Below are 24,458 nucleotides of genomic sequence, written 5' to 3'. Positions count from 1 at the left end.
TGCCAGCGCGGGAGATGGAGGGGTGTTGCGCTGCCCCCGTGGGGGGGGGGGGGAAGGGGTGAGTGGGTGATGTGTCCCCCTTCTGCCCCGATCCCTGTCTCCCTGCCAGCGCGGGAGATGGAGGGGTGTTGCGCTGCCCCCGTGGGGGGGGGGGGGGGGAGAAGAGGTGAGCGGGTGATGTGTCCCCCTTCTCCCCCGATCCCTGTCTTCCTGCCAGCGCGGGAGATGGAGGGGTGTTGCGCTTCCCCTCGTGGGGGGGGGGGAGGGGTGAGCGGGTGATGTGTCCCCCTTCTGCCCCGATCCCAGTCTCCCAGGCAGCGCGGGAGATGGAGGGGTGTTGCGCTGCCCCCGTGGGGGGGGGGGAGGGGGGAGCGGGTGATGTGTCCCCCTTCTGCCCCGATCCCTGTGCCTGTCTCCCTGCCCGCACGGGAGATGGAGGGGTGTTGTGTGTGTGTGTATGTGGGTGTATGTGTGTGTCTGTATTTGTATGTATATGTGTGTGTATGTATATGTATGTGTGTGCGTGTGCGCGTGCGTGAATATATTTATCAAAGTTGCACAATGTTAATAAATAATTTATTCTCACAACATGTCTTTTTTTTTAATTTTTAAAATATTATATAATATACACACACACACCACACACATATACACACACACACAGGTTTCCCAGTGACACACAAACACACAGACCACTTCAAAGTGACACACACACACACTGACAGCTACCAAGTGACACACACACACACACAGTGATACCCGCCTCCCAAGCGCGCTTGCTGTCTCCTGTGCCAGGACAGCAAAAAGCTCCTGGCAGAGCGAGCGGCAGCAAGCAAGAGCGAGCAGCAGCACCTAAGCGCTTACTATGTCCCAGGACTTAGGTATGCTGTAAAAACCAACATGGTCTCATATAATCCTACTGTAGGTCCTGCCTCTGTAAATCTCAAGCATACACCCTACATTGTAAGATCTTTGTATGTATGTATGTATGTATATCTTTATATCGCGCCATTAATGTAAATGGCGCTTCACAGTTGTAAATACATGTGACATAATCATATAAATAACAAGTAATACAAAAAACACATAATGGGAAGTGCTTCAGACATAAAAGTGGCATTTAGGAAAAGGAGCCCCTGCCCCGAAGAGCTTCCAATCTAATTGACCAAGGACTCCTTTACATTCATATTGGCTGCATTTACTGTATGATCATTTTGTTATCTCCCAGTGCCTTATCCTAGATACTGTTTCTGCAAAGCACTAATTACCTAGTTGATATCATATAATAAATATGCATACATATGATCATTCAGGATAAAAATGGAAAGTAAAAGGAATTTTATTTCTGTAAAGATCTGTGGATATTTAATCTATCTTTGTGGTTTTCACCATTTTTAAAAACGGCAGACTCCTTTTTATAAAGGGTTTATGATCTTGCTAACCACAGACCACCTCTCTCCTGTATGAAAATACTATTGCTGTGGGGCTATATTTGTAGGTGATCTGCTTTCCATATAATTTATCACATGACATAGTCATTTTGCTCTGAATTTAACACAGGTGTGGTATATTGACATGGTTACAGCACACCCTGTATTCAGGAAACTCCTACAGACACACCCAAGCTATAGGAAAATTCTGTTCTAAAGTGTCATGTGAAAGAGCTGGGTTTCTTCTTTTTTTTCCTTTTTTTTAAGAGCAAAGTTAATTGCTGCTGCCTGGAAAAGTAAAATACAGAAAATGGATATGGTATGATGAACGATAAGCAGTAAAAGGCCTTAAAAGACACCATCCAAAGCAAAATAAATTCTTGTTATCCTTTTCTTCTAAACACAATTCTGAAATGCATGGTAAAAAAAAGGTTTGCCTGTTATTCAGGCCTGAAAGCTGGCCCTAAAGCTCCAGAATCTGTTTTACCTGTTCTATGACATTGGCCCTTTTTAACTCCTGATTACAATCATTAGGTCACTTTTGATCCTACTTGAAACTGATCCTTTAAGGTAACCATATCATTGTCATTAGGTCACTTTGGTTTTACTTAGGACTGACCCTGTAGTCAATTAAACTTATTGCTGTTAAGTCAATTGATCTTCCGTGATTCTGACACTTTAAATAATTCCTAAAACATATCGCTGTCTGTTTGATTATACTAGGGAATTACCTTTTTACCAATTAAACATATAATGTTTCTTCGGACACATGGTACTGACGCACGACTTTTCAACTGGCTGAAAGGGCATGATGTTTCATACTAGTTACTTAAGCAGCTAGGTGTAGTTTTTCACACTGAAACGACATTTATGCTAGCGAACTGTTGAAATATAATAATGTGCAAGTCTTTTTAAGTGTATGTAAAATTACATTACAATAAGCTTGTGAGCCTCCTACTTCTAAATGTTTTCTGAGTTCTGCTTTGACCAATTAAATATATCGCTCTCATTAGGTCACATATTACTGTGATTAGGTCACTTTAATCCTACTGTACATGGGACTGACCTTTTGAACTTTACATTGTAAGTATTGTTGGCTTGGTCATGGTGGCCACCAGGGAAATGAAGGGCCTATAGTGGACAGAGGAAATGGGTTCTTAAAATAGGTTCCCAGACTTGTCAATGGAAGCTTCCTGTTGTAAGAGATATATTTTCTTCCAAAGTCCTGGGGTTTTCAGAGAATTAAAAAACTGTTACGCCAATGTATAAGGGATACATAATTCTGACCGTGATTTCCTTATTTTATTCATGGTCTGCCAGCCATTTTTACCTTTAACCATCAAAAGCCTATATCTCCGGAATTGGGGGTCTCCTTATGATTACACAGCATTACCAACGTGGCTCCATGTCATCACAAGACTTTGGCTCAGTCCTTGTGTTTTAACACTGGTCCCAGTGCATTTTGGTTAGTGATAGTCCTGTATGTCTATGGATAATTACCACTTAGAAAACCAGACCCGGGTTCCATTTTTATGATGACATGGAGTCAGAAAAGCTTTGCTGCAGAAACTCCATAGGTTCAAGTTAATGCAAAAATATATGTATATATTTAACACGGCTGCTTTAAAAATAACGATCAACCTCATTCTCTGATTCTCCCCATGTCTGTTATATTGTAGGGTGCTGTACATTGGCCTTGCTTGCAATACTGCTCGTTACTTGTATATCTCATACATGGACATTGCCTGGACTGTTCTCCCAATGGAAGTGCTACAAGGTATGTAAAACCTCAATGAAACACTTGCTAACACTGTACTATAAACAGCAAATAAAAATACCACTTGTGAGCACATTGACGTCTCAGACAAGTCTGCAAACCTGCCTTTCCCCATTATCTCTTAACATACAGTGCTTCTTCTACAGCCAGAGATTCTGGGTAATGACATGCAAATGAGCACTCTGTGTGTCACCTTTTGCTCCATATCCATTTTAATATTGACCCTTATAAGCTTCTGTCTACCGTATTACACAGCTTTTACAGCACAGCCTATGTCACTCCTAGACGAAGCGCCAGCAGAGTGTGAAACGCGTAGAGGAGGCTGTGCTGCAGCCTGCTGTTTTACCTGTGTGTATTCAATAAAGCTACTGTGTTTAACCTTGGATCCGATGTCATTGGGCTGTTTGCTGTCACACCGGATTCTCCCCTTCATTTCTATATGTTAAAGACGTGCATAGCCAGTAAATCTACTCAAACATTTGTAATTGTCCTTGAAACCCTACAGTGACTACTGGCCCTAAAAGGGTTAAGTTTATTGACAAGAGGAGTCGGTTTACCAAGCTTTTGGGCAATTTTCTAATTCAAATTACTCTAGCTGTCCCTTAATTTAGAAAAGAGGCATTGAAGGAGGGGATTTTCTTCCTATTTATAAATATATCGATGGTCAATACAAGGAACAGCAAAGGGAACTTTTTATCCCATGGACAGTAGAAATGACACAGGGTTGTCCCTTGAGGGTGGAGAGACTAACCAGCAGCAAAGGAAACAATTGTTACTCTCTCTATCCACCTTTAAGACCCATCTTAAAACCCAACTCCTTAACGAAGAATATGAGTAGCTCAGTGGCTGATACTATACACCGCATACATCGACCTTGGCCCATTCAGACATACAACACCTTTCTACCTTTTCTGTACGTAATTCCTACTTGTCAACTAGATTGTAAGCTCTATGTCTGAAGCACTTCTTCCCATTTATGTATTATTGGTCGGGGGACCACGAATCAGCCTCGAGAGACGCAACAGTTCATATACTGTACATTTAAATAAAGAAAATAGAAATAAAAGATGGGAATTACTGCATTACCATCAATGCATAAAAATTCTTTGCATCAGATTTTGTTCAGCATGTGATATGGGATATAGATCAATCAAAAAGAATTACTTGATGCAACTATTATTTTAGGATTTATTATTGTCATGTTTATGTGAAAATAAATAAATAACCAGGTATAAACAAGGGGGAAGGAACATATAAGAAAAAAAACAATAAAAGCAAGGATGATTATATTTTACACAGTAATTAAAGCAGCAGTTCTATTCAATTTCCTCCAAGATACATGTCGGCAACGATAGCATCGGTACTTCCTGGTTGTTTAAATCCCTGGCATCACATGGGCCAATATGAAGCTACAGTGGATGATGTTGCAGCTTCCTACTGGCCCACGTAACGCAGGAGATTTAAAACGCCATTTTGTTTACCTTGGAGGGGACCGTACCGGCGCTACCTTTCCAGGTATGTCTACCTTACGAAGCTTGTATGGGGCACCTGCATCAAGGGTTATCTAACCCGTTCCGGCATTAACTCCCATTCATGGGCAATGGGAAAACCGGTGCGATAACGCGTACTGGCACGTGATACTGCACCGACACACTTTATTCGAGCAAATACCCAGTATGTACCTGGCAGATACCTGGAATGCGCCGCTCCTCACCTCTGACAAGCCCCGTTGCGTTTGCCTTCCCAGCCTGGGTTCATGCCTGGCTGACGGGCGGCTGATCTGTTAAATGATAATGATTAGGATTTAATAGGCTGCAATGCTTCGCGTGTCTACCAGATGGCATAAATTCATGAATTGTAATGCAGTATATATATATATACTGTGCAGTATTGCAGCCAGCGGGAATAAAATGCTTCAATCCCTGCCTGGAAAATACCTCAATGCACTCGGGCAGAAAACAGTCACAAACCTCAATACACCCGGGTATACCCGAATTCGTGGTTCTAGCCGAGCTCGAATAAAGTGTGTCGCCAGTGTACATGTGCCCCAATCACTTTACTTATTTATGCCTTGTGAAAACTGTATGTTTTGCTTTTCTCTGGGTCTGTTGAATGCAAGCATAGAGAGCTACGTATGTTAATCTTGTTTGACCAATGATGGCGCCATAATTACTGTACTTTGCAAACATAAAACCAAAACAATTTAACCGTGACTTATACAGGTTTTAAAACTCTCTGCAGCATTTGCTTACCATGGAAATATTTAAACTTTACAAAAAAGGCTTTGAAAAAAGAGTACTTATACAGCTTCATTGAATCCAATAGACATGGCACTGTTCTTTGTCCATTTTTTTGCTCTAGGAGGAACCCTCTTTAGATACTCCTTGGCTGCATGGCATTAATATAATTAAATGAACACAGTAAAAGTTGTACAGACTGGCCAGTAATTGCTTTACATTCAGGGGTCGTTATGGACATGGCTGACGTCAGGCCCTGCGTTCACGCTGTTGGCTTTAGCGGTGCTTTTTTCTTTCTGGTGTGGGGATTGTAGAACCTCCAGTGCAGAGCCCACGCCCTAAACTAAACAAAGGGATAATGTTATGCCGTGCGCACACATACATGCTCAGAAATGCCAGTATTGAAGCCTTTGTCAGTAGAAGGGTTAGACGCCAATACTTGCTTTGCCACATTTTGACAGTAGATTTTCAAAGACACGGGGGTAGGGAATTATTGTGCTTATTTAGTATTAAAAACTTGCGCTAATGCTATTGGAAGGCCATTTTAAGTGGCAGTTGCCCTTGTATTTTCTTTTGACACTTATGTTTTTTTTCTATAGGGGTGGGTGATCAGGGGGTCTCTGGAGCTGAACCGCATCAATTTCAGGCCCGGTGACCTCCTGGGTTTAGAGGTACATACCTGTAAATGAAGTGCCGGTATGTCGCCTCCTGGGGATACAAAATGGCAGTTTGAATCATTCGCGTCACGCAGGCTAATGGGAAGCCGCAACTACATTTTCCTACTGGCCCACATGAAGCAGGGGATTTAAACAACCAAGAAATACTGGCACCAGCATTCCCTGTAAGCATCTCAGGAATAGAGGGTCCCCGGAGATGAAATTAACATGGTCCGGCTTTGGAAAGCCCCTGCTCCCCACCTATGTGAAGAAAGGAGAGACGGGGGGGGGGGGGGAGTGGTGGTGTGGGGAATGTTGGCAGAACTGCTAGCAACAACACCAGTGAGTATATCAGGAAAAGAGGGGTCATGTAGCTGAAACAGAATTCAGTTCCTGAGTACCCCCTGGTGGTGATATATCTGGTGTACGGCTTAAAAAGTAAGGGTTAAATTAACTGTACTGTATATAAAGGATTATTGAAATGGGATATTAGTTAAACTGTTTTTTTTTATTTTTTAGAGAAGGCACTTTTAGAGCCAAATTGGTCATTTCCGCCACTTTTTTACTTTTACCACCCAGATGTGTTTATTGGCCACAGCAGTAATACATCCAATAACTGCCTAGCTCAGGTTAGAACTTCTTTTGAATTATAAACCTGGCACTGTATAGCAAAGTATATCATAGCTTGTTCTGCTGCAATGGTTTGGGTCATATTTGTATGTCAATGTAGATATCGGTTAAATGAAAGGGTGGCTCAAGATGACCTCAGTCCATCATGCTGTAAATCTCATGGGTTTCAGTCACAGGATTAACGCCTTGTGACAGCAAACCCATCCTGATTACAGTAACGTTTGTGTCATGCCGACTTGTTGCAATTACATCCCTTGTCTAGATTTAGATTGCAAGGGCGTTCTAGATGCACACACACACACACAATGAGCATTTTGCAATGTTACAAGGCTTTGGCTTTGAAGCTAACAAGTATAAACCACTGGTCATAATTGTGAGAATAGGCAAGTGTATTCTGTAGAGTGTAGACTATCAACGGGAGAGGAAAGGGTCTCAATTCCATTCTGTTCACACTGTTTACTAAGTGTCACTAAGCTTTAAGACACCTTACAGTCACCATAAAGAAAAGAAAAACTATAGGCTAGCAACTCTATATAGGTGTTAACCCTGGCTTGTCAAGGTGGGGCTTCTGAATGGTTTTGTTTCCATATCACCACAAATATTTATTTTCTATTATACCAGTTGCTCTGTGGAATGTAGCACAATAGTCCTAGAAACCTCCATAACTCGTACAACCTGTTTCTGAATGCTGCAGTCTATCTTACCATTACAGTCACACTTGCTCATAAATATGTAACAGTAAAGGAAAAGAGAGAGCAGAGATATTGAGAGAGAAAATAGATGGTGGTGAGAATAAGCATAGAGAACAGAGGCAGAAACAATGAGATATTCAGATAATAATCTGTATTATGTGAGAATTGTAGTTAACTAATTATGTTCAATAGCTCTGTAATGTCAGCAAGCTGCACATTGTAGAGCAGTGGTGTTCAACCTTCTTTTTGGCTAAGGAAGGTATGATTATATTGTGAAATTCTGCGTTACACCAATCCTCTCTAATAGCGTGTCTAAGATCAGATGTATTGAATAGAACCTCAACCCACTCTAACAGCAAGCCTGATGCATGTAACCTAAAACCTCTCTAAGGCCACGCTTTTAGTGCCGGCGACGGTAACGTCGTGCTGCGGTCAAATCTAATTGAAATGACTTCCAGCGATCGCGACCAAACCGTCGCTCTGTCGCGCTTACTATAAGCGCATGTGACGGTCAATGCATTTGTTTTGATGCGACGTTGCTGTCGCCGGGACTATAAGCGCGGCCTATTACCATGTCTGAGCATCAGATCCATTGTAAGGAGCCCCAACCCTCTACATTGGCACATCTGAGGATGAGATGCATTGTAAATTCTTCTGTATTTGGTACAGTTTTCAAATGTCCTGAAAATTGCATGGAACCCTTTAGGGATGCCTGCGGAACGCTGTATAAACCACCACACTTCTGCTATCTCTGGAAGACTCCCCTACGAGTAAGCTCTTCACGGCAGGGACACTTTCTCCCAATGGTAACTTTTATTTTTGATGCACTTATCCCAATTACACCGTCTATATTATTTCCATCAAGTGCTGCTCACACTGTTTTATATGTAGTTAAAAATATACCTACAGTGCATACCAGAATGTTTTTACACATTGCTAGCTCCATTACCACTAAATGCCGCATTTTTGGCCCTTTTGTTTATACATTCAGGGTCTTCCGGTGCTGAACCACCTTATTTTTTTTTAGCTCAGGGGGCCTCTCCTGATTTCACAGTTGCGTACCAGTGCAGTTACCGGTGTTAAAGTTCCCCGAAGGAAAATCAATATGACTGCCAAATCTTGCATGTGCCGCGGGCTAATGGGAATGTTGCATAGTTTCCTAGTTGATGGCCGTTTACATTTCTAGTGAGAACACAAGTAACTACACAGACAACTATCAGCAGGGTCGGCTTAATGGTGGTGCCAGTGGGCCAAGCATTGACAGAAGCCCCGCGCTCTTCCTCGGCCCAACTTCTGCAATCACTGTTTAAATGTTGTAGTGGTTAATTGAACCATCACAACATTTAAACTGTAATTACCAGAGTTGGGCCAGTGGAAAGGGTGGGTCCTCTGTGAGTGCCGGCATCTCCTGCTACCATGTGAAGTCACGTGACATGGTGCATGGGTGGGAAAGAGGCCCCACACGTCACTTCACTGCTCCAGAAGCAATATGAGGCCCTGCGTACACATACAGTGCACTGGACCCTGCCATACTCCCTGCCAGCCCTGGGAATTTGAGGTCCTCAGGACTAAAAAGACAGTTTAGGTCCAGATGACCCCCCAGTTCCAATGCTTTGAAAGGAAGTCTGCGCCAGCTACATGGTACACTATCGAAAATCCTCAAATGAAGAATGGCTATTTTAGTCCCTTACTTGCAATGTGTTGCAGAATTCTTGCAGCCAAGGGATTAATCGGGAGTTCTACACAGTATCTTTACTGAAGTAACAATTCATTTCTGGGGCATGAATATCATACTCTGGATTTATACAATTATTTATAGCCTTATGATCATTTTATTATTTCACATACAGAAATAACTAAGCTATGTTTTATATTAGATGGAATACGCTCTCAATTTTCTTGCAAGTCAGCATCTAATGTAGATTAGTTTATTCCTGAAAGCGCAGTCCTAAAGTTCAAAGCGTGCCGCCCAATGATATCACCATTAGAAGTGACGTATATTGCATTCTAAAATTCATGTTAGAATCCTAGTGTGTTGGTAATTTGCAGTTGTGGTTTAATCCTCGTCCTACGCTGCACAATAAATAGTCGGCATAATCGCAGTGCATTATTCTATATAACCAGACTAATGTGGTTTACAGAATAATAACGCATGTATTTTCCTATCCCTCAGACTGCTTCAGGAATCATTTGTAGTTACTGAAGTGAAGTCTACAGTATGTGCTAAGCGTCGCAAACTGCTTTTTCTGTTGCAAAATTGGTGCACGGAAATTAATTTTAAATTGCGCTTGTGTGCACCTAGCTACTGCCCTGAAATGTCTCAATCTGCTCCATCAGCATCAAAAGAGTTAAAACATTTTTTAAAGAAATTGCGCACTGAAATTAACTGCTCTAGGCGTACAGATGTAAATCGTATGTACTAAAACAATGTGCTCTGAAAAAGTAGTGCGTCAAAATAATCCGCCAAGTTTAACTTGGTGTGAACCCTAAAGTCTGTGATTAGTGTTGATGCAGAATGAAATTGCTGTGTATTAATCAAAAAATGTATTTGATTTACCACGGATGTTTAATTATGTAGATTAACCAAATGTATTATTTTCCCAGTAAGGCTATGATAAATAATATTACACTAATAATTGATCTTTACCAACACAAGTTCTAAAATAAAATAAAAGATAGTTCTGTTTAACTCGCTGCAATCGGGTATTCAACATGATGCACTGTGTGAAAATGAATGTCAAACAACCAATATGCGTCATATGTACGAAGCCTTCAGCATATGATACACATCTTATGAAGATCCGTACCACTTTTTAGCAATGAAATGTCGACACACAAAAAATATATATTTGTAAATGATTTGTAAACTTAAAATATTTATATTGTGAATAGTTTTGCGTTTTTGACCTAATCTTTGTAATGATAAAACAGTTTATGGAGACTTTCTACCATAAAAATGTGATTCCAACTATTTTGCTAAGATGTTGTTTTTTACGTAATTAGGATGCCCTTATTAGCCAAACTACAAAATAGAAGACTATGCATTTGTTTTTACTGGGTACATTTTTAATCTAAGGCCAGGTCCCTGCTGCAGCGGACGCTGCGGGGACAAAAGCCGTCCCTCAGTGGGGCCGGGCTGCAAGGGGGCGGACAGTTTTTCCTGCAGACACGAAAATTGTGCTCAATACTAGCGACGGAGCGCTAGGCCACGCCCCCCGGCGGCTCAGCCAATGAGGGCGGACCTGCCGGGTGACGTCATGGCCACGTCCCCTGTTTATCCCCCGTCACGCCCCCAGTGTCTTTCCCCCTGCAGCTAACTGCAGACCGGGTAACTCAGCTGCGTGCGTGCAGCGCAGACAGCGGGGCCGTAGCCTTAGGGGGACTGATGGAAAAAGATCTCTACATAGCAGCATTTTTTTCATTTTTTTTTTATTTGAAAGCCCCACTGCTTTCTCTATTCTAAAGCTTTACAGCTGTTTTCAAGTTTAAACGTATATTTTTATAAGACATTTTCCAGGGTATGGTAAATAATAGTGCGTAATAAATCTTTGCCGCAAGCAATGAATACTCTTGGATTTATGTAATTACCCACAGGCACCACCATGATCCAGCCGTATATAAAATGCAGTATTACGGCGCACTCTGCCTCGAAAACTTTTTTAACCCAATGTTTATTTTGAATGATGGAGAATTTAATTTCAGAATATGCGAGATACTGAAAGGGCCGCTGACGTCTTTTCCCTCTGTGGGAGTTGAACTGGGCCCCCTGGTTGTTGGGTGGGGTGCAGAAGGATGGTGGCGCTTTAGTGAGTCCTCGGTATCCGTGGGCCCGGTCCCAGCTGCAGAGGAGGGCCTGCCCAGGCGGTGGAGGAGGGCCTGCCCAGGCGGTGGAGGAGGGCCTGCCCAGGCGATGGAGGAGGGCCTGCCCAGGCGGTGGAGGAGGGCCTGCCCAGGCGGTGGAGGAGGGCCCAGCCACACTATCATGGGAGTTTTAGCAAACTTGCGCTCTGAGTTTTGGAGCACAAATGAGGCATTTTCAGCTTTCATCTGCTCTTTAATGCATCTTAACACATTGATGACTAATCATTAGGAAGTTCCATGAGGCCATATTATGAGTAGGCAACAAACTCTGCATCTCTGTGTCGTTTTTCTTCTATCGGTGGCATCAAAACTGGAGCCTTTTGTTAAAAAATTGGTATTTATCTGTGCCATAACCTTGATAAACAACCGTCTTATACTTCTTAAAAAGCTGTTTCTGTGCATTGATCTGCATTTTCTCTCAAAGCAGGTATTGAATTTATTTGGCGGTCACCAGTCAGGGTTTCTATACTGTTTACCGACATTAATGTAGTTGACTATTTCTGTACCCACGAAAGGAAGTTTATTTTATTAAACAGCGTTGATGAGCTTTGTTCTCCATCTGGCTCACTCACTGCTTGAAGGTCAGTAGGAGAATGGCTGACATTTATTAGAGCCAACGTGCAGTTCTATGTTTACTTTGTTAAGACAGTTTTCATTAAATGGGAGAAAATCTGTGTTTGTTTTTATGCTCTCCAATGGAAGTAGATGAAATGTTCTCAAAGCGGTCTGTCTGTGTAAAGATAATTAACCATAATATTACATGTTCTATCACAAACTGAGGTATTAAAATAAGCTGATATAGCCTGGAACCCGTTATAACGCTGTTACATCCCATAATCCAGCTGCACATGCTGATCTCAGTTACTGATAAAGCACATGTTGTTCTAGATTACTGTACGAGGACATGTGCAGAGGTATGCAATGGAGACTGTTTTAAGGTGAAATTAAATAAGGCTTTTATTGCGCCCGTTTCTTTAGCACAAAAAAATCACCCAAACGTATGAAAATAAGGGGTCAAACAAAACTTCTGTTCCACTTGGGAGTATTTCTAGTTAAACCTATGCAGTCAACAACTCCCTTTAGATTAGCATGTCTCCCAGCCCCAAACATATATCTTTATATGGGCAGATATATAAAAAGTCTTAGAAAGGAAAGTATTATCTGTTTCTTGTAGGGGAAGGCTTCTTTGTTCTTCTGGTATCCACACCTTTGGGCGATAAGGCAATGTCAGGATCCAGGTTTAGAAGTACTTTCCCCTGTGTCTTGCTGACAGCGTGCAGTCTAGTCTCTCTGCAGCTCAAGACACCTGTTCCTATGGTCAGTCCCACAATTTGTGAGATTCAGGAACAATCTCACTTCCTGTCTCAAAGGCAGGCTTTTCTAACAAACCTAATCAGCCAGGTAGTGTTGATTAATTGACTACCGACAGTTAACCACCACACTGCTGGATTAGAGGCACATTTCCTGAACAGGGATAAATCCCCTGTTACAATTACATTTGTTTTTTCTTCAGTTTTTAACTATTGCTATTTCATTTTTGACCATTTCTAGGCCATTACCCCCTTGAACGTCGGAAATATTAGTAAGAGAGGGGAAATACGTTTTGCTGTGCACTCTTGTTGAACACACATGGCCATATTTATTAAGCAATCTTCTACCACAAGACACTTTCCACCACTGCGAGAAAATGCGATACTTTTACCTAGCAGCTGGGGTTCCACGAGCACCCCTCGGGTTCTGTGGCTGCCAGGTGGAGAGAGCTGAGACAACTCTCCCAACTGTCCCTGGCCGGCAGTGCGATGGCACCCAACGCAGCTGTGACCCGGCGGCTCCTGAGCTCAGCTGCAGCAGCCGCCTGGTCACGGAGATCCTTCCTCTCCCTCCAGTCTAAGCAGGAAGTTGCGTTCAACTTTCAGCTGACAGGAGGAGAGAGCTGCGGACCGGCACAGGCTCAAAGAGAAGTAGGAAGGAGAGCGAAAGTGTGTCTCAGGCTCAAAGAGAGGTAGGGGGAGGGAGGTGCGTGTGTGCGTGTGTGTGGAGTGGAGTTGCGGGGGGGGGGAAGACTGGAGTGGAGCAAGACAGGCAGGGGAGAGTGTAAGGGGGCAAGAGAGCGGGGGAAATTGCAAGGGGTGAAGGGAGTGTGAGAGGGGGGAGAGTGTAAAGGGGCAAGAGAAAAGTGAGAGTATGGGGGGGAATGAAGGGGAATGAAGGGGAAAAGAGGAGTATAAGGCCGCGATTATACATCACTCTGGTGCATGTCTGCGTGCGCTCATCGCATCACGGGCGCCCGAGCGGTGTGTGATTGTGAGGAAAGCAAATGGGGAGGCTGGTTCACCGTGATTGGCTGAACCGCCCACGAGACACGGCAGTTGCTTGTAAAGACACAATTATTTGTCTTTTCGAAATGAGCTTGTGCCATCGGACACTGTATAATCGCGGCCTAAGAGTGGAAGAGAGCAAAAGGGGGAAGAGGGAGGTAGTTTAAGGAGAAACAGAGAGGGGTGAGAGAGAGCTGGAGGCGGGGGGAGGGGGAGGAGCATTGTGGGTTCCCCAGAATTTCACAATCTAATTCTAGGTTCCTTAACCAAAAAAAGGTTGAAAACCACTGATCTAGAGTAGTGGATTCAATCTTTTTTTTTACATTGTGCACCCCCTGCTAGAAAAAATTCGATCCAGAAACCCTTACTTAAGTAATACATCTACATACTCATGACTATTGCTTTCAAGAGTTCCCAGACAGTATAGTGTTACAGTAGGTTGTGGAGAGAACACCTGCTTAATAACTGCACCTCAGTGTGTGCGGAAAGCATGGGTGGTATGGCTGTCAATGACTGCCCCACAATGTCTTGTCACTGTGGATGCAAAGCATTGTGGGTTGGGACTTTGGCAACTCCTGATGTAATTGACAGCTATACTACCCAGTTTGGGGCATTACTTCTTATTATTCTTCTTATTAGTATTATTATATGGGCTCTGGAACCCACAACACTACCTGGGATCCAACATTACATTTTTTTTTTTTTTTTTTTTACAAACACCCTGGAGACAACTCAGACCCCCAGGGGGCCTCAAATCCCCTGTTGGTAATCCCTCATCTAGAGCCATTTTTAATATGGGTGCTAAGGAAACGCCAAAGAATACCAAATCATACATTTTCTTGTGTGCACGGAACCAACAGTTTAACTTTTTTTGTGTGAAATCAATGTCTTCGATAGTTTAAATTCCAACCCCAGAGGAGATAGAAAAGTCAGCTGATTGTTACCCCCGGATCGTAATCTGTGTATAACCTATTCCTGTGTTAAATACACAAAACTGCTCAAATTGTTAAATTGTCTGAAATTTCCTTGAGAGAAAAAAGAGGAGGGTGTTATTTGCAAAACAGAAGGGGAAATGGAAGTATTCCAAGTTGGAGACCTGCTGACTAGCAAGTCATTAAATGGTTACGGTTACTGATTGGCAGCCATCTTATATTTAGGGGATGTCAGGAAGGGATAATGTTAGAGGAGCAATGCGGTCCTGCTAAAGGAGATCTCTTGTTTTTTTCTTTTCAATTTCTGAAAGAACTTGCCAGACTTAAGAGCTTTTTGAAATGCAGATATGTTGACCCAACGCCCTTAAGGCTACGGCCCCAGTATCAGCTGCTGCACGCGCGCCTGTTGGCGCATGCATGTGTGAAAGCCGCCATCTGCGGTCTGTGGCTGAGCTGCAGGGGGAAAGACATGATTGCGACGGGGGGGACGGGGGGCGTGGTGGGGACGCGGCCATGACAGCACGCGGCTGGTTCGCCTTCATTGGCTGAACCACCGCTGTGACGTGTCCAGCGCTCTGTCGCAACCAGCAAAGACAAGATTCTTGTCTTTGCGAAAATATGGTCGCACATCGCGATCTGTACATGCGCTTGAAGGCAGCTACTGGGCCCGACACCATAGAGGTGCAGATCTTGTTCCTGCAGCACACACAGTAACGCTCGCCGCAGCTTATACTGGGGACTCAGCCTTAGGAGCTCAGCTTGTGCTGTTCCACAGCAGCTGTGGAACTCACCACAAAAGCAATATGTTTGCATGTTTTATATTATTTACACAGTAGGGTGGACACTTTAAGGTTATATGTTAGGCAGTTTATATTTTGGCATCAGAGCGCGTCTGCAGATCCATTCAAATTGCTATTCATAAACAAGTGTTAAACCTTTCCACTTCAGTATTTCCTGTTATAAACCACATAGCCTGCACTGAAAGTATGCAGAAATCAATATTATGTTTAAAAAATGTTGCAGGAAGAATACTCCTAAGGACATTTGTAAAAGCAGAACTAAGAACCAGATTTACTAAACCTTTGGTGTACTTTGTGACTTTCTAAAACTGGATTTAGAACTACAGTACATTGTTTGGATTTGATACAATACCGCTTAAAGCAGCAATTTATCCACAAATCACAAATGAAGTCCTAACATAACCTGATAGTTCATGTTATGCTGATCTACTTCTAACTTCAGTTTTTCAAAATTTTCTTTATTTTTTTGCAGTTTCCAACTGTAGATTTATTTTACTGGTATTATCATACTAACTGTTATTATGCCAACTCTGCGGTCTTAATGTGTGTGAATGGCAGTGGCCATTTTAACCTCCCAGAGTGCCTAATTTTCAGAAACTGATAGTTTCAACATTTGACTACAGAACTTTAAAAAGTGCAGGATTGCTAAAATCCCACAACAAAAGGACATTATAATTGTAAAAAGAAAGCGGTTTATTTTCTTGTGTTGAGTAGAAGACTGCTGCTTCCAAGCAGCAATTCCACTAGACGCCTACATGAGTTTAATTAATATATTGTTAGTATCTTGCCCCGTGAGCCTTACTTGATCTTTTATTAATTTGTTTCTAAACCACCAGGGCTCAGCCCATGCGTGCTTCTCACGCCAACCCCACCCTCCACAAAATGACAGTTTGCCTTTTTTTTATTTCCCCCACCTTCTCTGTCCTCCCTCCCTCCCTCCTTTTTGATCTTCCCCCACTCCTCTCCCTCCCTTCTTTCTCCACCGCATCTTTCATTTAATATCTAATGATGTCATGAATTCTTTCCGTCTCCCTCCTACTCCAGCATTCTTGCTTGCTCATCGTATGTCAACTGACACTCACTTTCTTTCCCAGTCTGCTTTCTGTGTAAACTTTATAGCTATATGACTCTATTTCTGCCACCAGGCTATGTGCATTATGATGTCACTGATGAGCTATATCTCACGGAGGGGCAGGCAAAACAATTTTGTAGTAGAGAGGTCATCTTAATCTCTAGCTTCTGAGGTTACTGAGGTAAACTATAGACTGCACTGGGACACTTCATTTTGCAAATTCTCCTGAATGAAGCATCTGGTTTTAAAGTAAAAACATCCCCTGAAAGGGCACTGGAGTTAATTTTAAAGTAAAAAATTCAATTAAAAAAAAGGATGGTCCCGAAAGGGTTACATTTACCAGGACTGAGATGGTATTGAACACCATTCAAAGAGGTCTGCATCAAGACAAGTGAATTTGCAGGGGTTGAAATGGACACAAATAAAAGTACTTGAACAGCGTTAGCCCTAAGGTTGGCCTTATGATCAGGGAACATTATTTGTTTTGTTGCTCATTCTCTAGTCTAGGGGAAGATTGCATTCACTGCTCTGTAGAAGGCTTCACTTCCATTCGCATCACTGGGGGCCGATCGCTACCCTCAAGTGGTCATGTGGATACGATCCCTGAAGAGTGCCACCAGTCTTCCGGCACCATAAGGGTTAGGATGCAGATATCAGTCATTTGTATTGCCAACAACTACCAGATCTTTGAGGTTTTGTATCAAAGTACCAACGAATTTCAATAATTGAATCTCTCAAAACCCCATTTGCTCAAAAAGCAGGAGTAAATGCATCTGGCATTACTGTTAAATTGCCAAACTTACTTAGAATTTGACTTTCTTTTCCAAAGTCATTATCAATTTTAAATCCAGATGTAGTATTGTATGGCCAGTATTAAAACCAGAGACAGAACATAAAACACAGACAGAGCCCAGTGCTACATCCAAAGACAGAAATACACAGTACAGTGCCTAAATATATATATATATATATAGATGTCTTTTGAATAAAATGGTCTTTTAGTTTAACTCTTTGGCCAAAGTGTTGTAAGCCCTTGAGCCCCTCCAAGGCAGACCACATCTCAAGGGTCCTAAAACTAATATACATTCTTAATAACCTGTACATTACCAGGAAGAATGATTTATAATAAATCTGTCAAAATTAGTTGCATAGTTCTAAGTCTGATTGAAGATCTTATTAACCTGTATAATACCAGGAAAAGCACTCTGTATTAGATTTCTCGCAATCAAACTGCACGCAAGTTCCCATGAGTGTGGAAGGTGGAATGGAGTAAGCTTTAACCATTTAAAAGTGGGAGGGGGTGAGCTTCAAACTAGGGAAGGAGGAGCCACCCTCCAAATCAGCCAGGACCAGCTGAACAAGAATTACAAAACCTACAGGACCCCTATAAGCTCATATTGAACCCCCAAAATAACCACAACATGTATATATATATATATATATATATATGTATATATATATATATATATATATATATATAGGCACTGTACTGTGTATTTGTGTCTTTGGATGTAGCACAGGGCTCTGTCTGTGTTTCATGTTATGACCATTTTATGACCACAAAATAACAGCTAAAAAAAATTGTACATAGGAAAAACAGATGAGTTGCGATCAGACAGCCTATTGCCCAGTATGCTGAGGTAATCATTAAAAAAATAAACCAGGAGGTGGAGCAGATGGAAAATAGCTAATGAAATAAGTCTTCTAGTTTCATGGCACAGAGAAATCACAAAAAGCCTAACATAATGTACATTCATTGTTAAATTGTTATTTTATGCTCATAATATGTTGACCTATTGTAGAAGCTTCTGAATGATTGTTGGAGCCTATGGTAAAGTTCTTAAATTTCACACCACTACAAGGACAAAATAAAAGTTTGATGTGTATTCACTCCTCAAAAGGGTGATCTATCTTGCCCAGTGTTCATCTTACAGAAATCAAAGTAGCTTTTTAAGATGTCCGGTTGAGTAATTGTAATAGGACAATGCACACTTTCTCATCACAAGCCTCTGGGGAAGCCAATCCAAGCACCATTGTAATGACCATGTTTCTCTCATGTAGGTGTGACCCACGCGGCTATATGGGCAGCCTGTATTTCATACCTTAGTGCTGCAGTCCCACCTGCATTACGAACCTCTGCTCAGGGCATTCTGCAGGGCCTCCATTTGGGGCTCGGAAGAGGATGTGGTGCCATGATAGGAGGAGTCTTGGTCAATTACTTCGGTAAGTCACAAACCTTTCTGTATGGCTTCTATTCATTATGGTTAGAAGTGGGGTTGTGTATGGCAAACTAAGCATTAAGTTCCATATGTTTCAAGCAAAGTTGATGCATTGACTGTATATTGACCCACCATATTGAACAGGATTATGATGGGTCCCTGTGATGGGGTTCATTTACTCTCAATCTAGAACAAAATAAATGCTGCATTTTTTAAAATCAACCATCGATCTTTAATCTAGTGCAAAATGTATCAGTGAACATAAATTCTTATTGGAAGCAATAGGATTTTCTTCGATAAATCATATGCTGTTTGCACTGAGCTGTGCTCTATTAACCTACCAGCTTTTGAGTCCACTCTACGCTCCTCCCTCTCCTCTCTCAGTTCTGCTCCAGACCCTGACAGTCTGGTCAGGAACTACATCTTTGCCCTATCCTCCTCTCTTGATCTACATGCCCTGCTTTCTCTCTGCTGTTCTCGCCCTTTGAACCCCAAGCGCTGGCTAAATACCCACACGCGCATGCTGCGTTCCTGCACTTGTTCCTCTGAACGACTCTGGAGGAAATCTCACTCTCGCAGACTTCCTTCACTACAACTTTATGCTATCCTGTTTCAACTCTGCCCTTTCTCAAGCTAAACAAACCTACTTTTCTTCACTAATCAACACGCACGAGTTTAACCCACGCTGACTCTTCTCTGTCTTTGACTCCCTACAAAGAACACCCTCTGCTGCTTGTTCTTCTTCCTCCATTTCACCTCAGGACTTTGCCGACTATTTCAAGGAAAAGGTGGAATCCATATGTCAGGCCATCCCTTCTGTATTCTCCTCCCATCCTACACCTCTTCCTAACTCTTCTCCTGCCTTCCTTGACTCTTTATCCACTGTCACAGAGGAGGATGTGTCATTTCGGATCTCCTCCTCCCTCTACCACCTGCCCTCTTGACCCCATTCCCTCCCATCTCCTAAAACCTCTTGCTCCTACTATAATCCCTACGCTCACACACATTTTTAACTCCTCCCTCTGCTCTGGAACCTTTCCATCCTCCTTCAAACATGCAACAGTCATACCATTACTCAAAAACAGCAAGCTTGACCCTACCTGTCTTTCTAACTATCGACCTATCTCCCTCCTGCCTTTTGCCTTTAAACTCCTTGAACGACTTGTATTCTCTCGCTTGCACCATTTTCTCAACACCTATTCTCTCCTAGACCCTCTGCAATCTAGCTTCCGCACTGCTCACTCAACTGAAAGAGCCCTCACTAAAATAACTAATGAACTCCTTTTGCCAAAGACAGAAGTCATTACACTCTGCTCATATTACTCGACCTCTCTGCAGCATTTGATACTGTGGACCCCCCTCTTCTCCTTCACATTCTCCATACTCTTGGCATTCATAACAAAGCTCTATCCTGGATCTCCTCTTACCTCTCCCATCGTACTTTCAGTGTCTCTTTTGCTAACATCTCTTCCTCTATCGATCTCTCTGTGGAGGTAACCCAGGGCTCTGTCCTGGGACCCCTTCTCTTTTCTCTTTACACACACTCTAGGTGACTTAATCACATCTCTTGGGTTCAAATATCACCTCTATGCTGATGACACACAAATTTACTTTTCTACCCTTGACCTTACACCTGCTGTAGAGCCTAAAGTTTCTGAATGTCTATATCATCCTGGACGGCCTTCCACCGACTTAAACTTAACATGGAAAAAACAGAACACTTCATACTTCATCCCAAACCTGGCTCTATTTCCTTCTTCCGCATTACTGTTGGAAGAACTATCTTCTTGGAAGTAACTAAGTTACTATCATTCACCCAGTAGACCAAGCACGCTACCTAGGGGTCACACTCGACTCCTCTCTCACATTCTCTTGTCATATTCAAAAGGTAGCAAAAAAATGTCGATTTTTCCTTCGCAATATTACCAAGATACACCCTTTCCTCTGTGGCTCAACTGCAAAAACTGACACAGACCCTCATTCTCTCCTGTCGTGACTACTGTAACCTCATGCTGTCTGGCCTTCCTGCCTCTCACCTGTCTCCTGTACAACCTATCCTAAATAATGCTGCCAGAATCACTCGACTATTTCCTAAATCTTGCTCAGCGTCTCCCCTGCTGAAACCCCTCTCCTGGCTTCCTATCAAATCCCGTATCACACACTCAATTCTCCTCCTCACTTTTAAAGCTTTACACTCTTCTGCTCCCCCTTACATCTCAACCCAAATTTCTCGCTATACACCATCCCGACTCTTGCTTTCTTTTCAAGGATGTCTTCTCTCTACTACACCTTTTGTTTCTAAAGCCCTTTTCCACCTTAAAACCTTCTCACTGACTGCCCCACACCTATGGAATGCCCTTTACCTCAATATCCGACTAGCACCCTCTCTATCCACATTTAAGTCCCACCTCAAAACACACCTGCTTAAGGAAGCATATGAGTAGCGCCGTGGCTAACACTATACACCTAATACATAAAGCTTGGCTCCTTGCAGATGCAATTACCAGAACGCACGTCTACTGTCTCTGTACATTCTTCCTACCAACCAATTCGATTGTAAGCTCATCGGAGCAGGGACTCCTTTTCCTAAATGTTACTTTTATGTCTGAAGCACTTCTCCCTTTTGTGTTATTTATATTATTTGTTATTTATATGATTGTCATGTATATTACTGCTGTGAAGCACTATGTAAATTAGTGGCGCTATATAAATAAAGACATACATAAGCCTCAATACATACTAAGCCTCAATACTCTGAAGTCTGTCCACCACAAAGCGTCTTTATAAGTCTGAGATGAAAACCTTCTCCATTCACCTAAAATTTGTACTGAAACGTATAATAAACGTTATTCTCACTTTTAACATCATTGGCTGCAAAACCATGTCTGGTGGGGATAAAATTATATCATTGTAGATATAATTAGAGTCCTTTGTAGATGTTGTTGTTTACAGAAACCTCACCGATCTCTTCTCCATGTTGTACAGAAGAGACCTGTGCGGTTTGAGTAGCTCTGTACACGCCTATACATCTATGATGAATTCTACCATTGATCCTTTATATTAGCTTCCAATCTATTGTGAAAGTACACTCTACAACGAACACAGCTCGTAGTACTTTTTTAATTACACCATTGTGTCTCTTAACTCCATGTCATGATATTTTCTCATTGTTTTAAGTAGTCCTGTTGTAATCTGGCTCTCTATAATCCCCCATTATATTGTAAAATTGAGAATGGAAGAACCAGGACTAGACTAAAGTCTCATGACGGCATGACCTTATGTTGACAACACTCAATGAGGTACAAGGAGCAGAAGGTATCTAACGTGTTTAATGTTCCAGGTGCTGCAGAGACATTCAGAGGGATAGGAATGGCATGTCTGGTGATTCTTCTGCTCTTTGCTATGATCCAGTGGATAGCGGCTCCTCATAACAACAAAGGTATGTATGTATGTTCTGTATTATTGTATATAACAGGCTCTTCGTCTTGTTGCATAGTTAATGTGTTTTAATTTCCTCCAGTCCTGGAGAAATTGATGTTTGTGAAGAGACTGTACACTGAAGAAAATGTGGAGTTAGTAAAACTAGAGAAAAGGATTTAGATTTGTAGGATACATGCATATTCATTAAACATTATTCTAACACAGCTTTTTTTTTATTGAACCAGGATTCACTGGTAATAATGTTGCTTGGGTGAAAAATATTAAGGCCTCACTAAATAGTGATATGCCTTAGAGCAGGGGTGAGCAAACTTTTTATGCCGAGCCCCCCTTTTCATCCATGAAATTTCTCGGGCCCCCCCTGCCTGATGTAATCAAAATCACATGACGTCAGCGCACGTGAGCTGGTTCAGCCATTGAGGGCGAACCAGCTTTGTAACGCCCCCGCCACGCGTCTACAAAAAAAGTATTTATAGCACAAATTACATAACTTAAAAATAAATATTATAATATTTGTCTAATAGCGTTCCCATTTCTGCTGTATTATTAATCTCTCTCTTCCCGCCACATTAGAACACCTCAGGACCTCTCTAACCTCTTCCAGTCTCTCCCTGTATTTCTCACTCCCCCTCCAGTCCCTCTCTATTCCTCCCCTCAGTGTCTCCGTCTCCCCCCCCACTCTCTTTCCCTCCCCCCAGTGTGTGTCTCTTTCTCCCTCCCCCATTGTCTCTCACTCTCTCCCCTCTTCCAGTCTCACACTCCTCTTCCAGTCTCTCCAACTCCCTGTATTTCTCACTCCCCCTCCAGTCCCTCTCTATCCCTCCCCTCAGTGTCTCCCCCCACTCTCTTTCCCTCCCCCTGTGTGTCTCTCTCTCTTTCTCCCTCTCCCTAGTGTCCCCCTCCCTCCATTGTCTCTCACTCTCCTTCCAGCCATTGCCTCTCCCTCCCCCCAGTGTCTCTCTTGCACTCTCCAACCAGCTATTGTTTCTCCCTCCACCCGGTGTCTCTCTCACACTCTCCCTCCAGCCATTGTGTGTCTCCCTCCCACCAATGTCTCTCTCATCCCCATCCCCATGTAGCTCTTTCAGCCCCCCCTCCCCATGTCACACTCTCACCCCCTCATGTCACTCACACCCTCCCCATGCCTCAGTCTCACACTCACTCCCCCATGTCCCAGTCTCACCCCCCATGTCCCAGTCTCACTCCCCCCCATGTCCCAGTCTCACTCCCCCCCATGTCCCAGTCTCACTCCCCCATGTGCCAGTCTCACTCCCCCATGTGCCAGTCTCACTCCCCCATGTCCCAGTCTCACTCCCCCCCATGTCCCAGTCTCACTCCCCCCCATGTCCCAGTCTCACTCCCCCCCATGTCCCAGTCTCACTCCCCCCCATGTCCCAGTCTCACTCCCCCCCATGTCCCAGTCTCACTCCCCCATGTGCCAGTCTCACTCCCCCATGTCCTAGTCTCACTCCCCCATGTCCCAGTCTCACTCCCCCATGTCCCAGTCTCACTCCCCCATGTCCCAGTCTCACTCCCCCATGTCCCAGTCTCACTCCCCCATGTGCCAGTCTCACTCCCCCATGTGCCAGTCTCACTCACCCCCTCTCCCCATGTCACACGCTGATGCAGGAAGCAACGAGATGCTGCTGTGTACTGTAGCACAGCGGAGCACAGCGGAGCACAGCGCCACCTAATGGCCAAAAGAAAAATTGCAGCTGCAGACTGCTTTTTTCCTCTGCTCCTGGCAAAATCGCCGCTGCTTCCTGCGCCCCCCCTAAACAATCTTGCGCCCCCCCAGGGGGGCGCGCCCCCCAGTTTGCGCACCGCTGCCTTAGAGCAGCCCATACACTTGAATTTTTTTTTTGTTGTTGTTGTAACTTATTATTATTTAGATTTTGAAAAAAAAACACAGGGAAAGGGATACAGAAAGAGGAGGGGGGGAGTGGGTACCACCACTTTAACACCTGGATCCAACAATACAAAATTACATAACAGCAACAGCGCCATACATCTTAACTCCACAGGTTACACAGAAATACCAGCTGTTAGAGAGCAAGTACAATCCACATTCCGCAGTGAGTCAAAGATTCACTTATTTCCCCTTGTGTTCCAGGGCTCCCAAACGTTATAGAATTTTCTTGAGTTACGTCTAACAGAAGCTGTGAGTCTTTCTATAGATTGCACCTCATTCACTCTCGAGATCATCTCTTTCCTGGAGGGGGGTTGGAGCTTTTTCACAGGCACCTGTGATTGTGCGTCTTGCCGCAGTCAGAATATGCACCAATAATTTAGATTTATTTTAGTTTAAATTATCTAGAGGTTTACCAAGAACCATTGTCATCGGGTCTAGGGGGATTCTTATCCCAAAAATTTCCCGCACCAAATTTTGCACTATT

General features: G+C 43.1%; 1 protein-coding gene across 4 annotated transcripts in view; it reads left to right on the top strand.

The window, feature by feature from the left end:
- MFSD6 (major facilitator superfamily domain containing 6) overlaps nt 1-24,458 on the top strand; it is a 66,795-nt gene that overhangs the window by 29,596 nt on the left and 12,741 nt on the right. For all 4 annotated transcript variants that reach the window (XM_075608364.1, XM_075608367.1, XM_075608365.1 and 1 more), the window contains 3 exons: nt 3,110-3,207; nt 18,467-18,628; nt 21,965-22,063. In XM_075608364.1, the coding sequence (XP_075464479.1) occupies nt 3,110-3,207; nt 18,467-18,628; nt 21,965-22,063 (359 nt within the window). The remainder of the gene's footprint in view (nt 1-3,109; nt 3,208-18,466; nt 18,629-21,964; nt 22,064-24,458) is intronic.

The sequence above is a fragment of the Ascaphus truei genome, chromosome 7 (genome assembly GCF_040206685.1).
Source record: "Ascaphus truei isolate aAscTru1 chromosome 7, aAscTru1.hap1, whole genome shotgun sequence".
In the NCBI taxonomy this organism is placed as follows: domain Eukaryota; kingdom Metazoa; phylum Chordata; class Amphibia; order Anura; family Ascaphidae; genus Ascaphus; species Ascaphus truei.
Note: the sequence above shows the minus strand (reverse complement) of the source record. Positions and strands in the feature narration are given on the sequence as shown.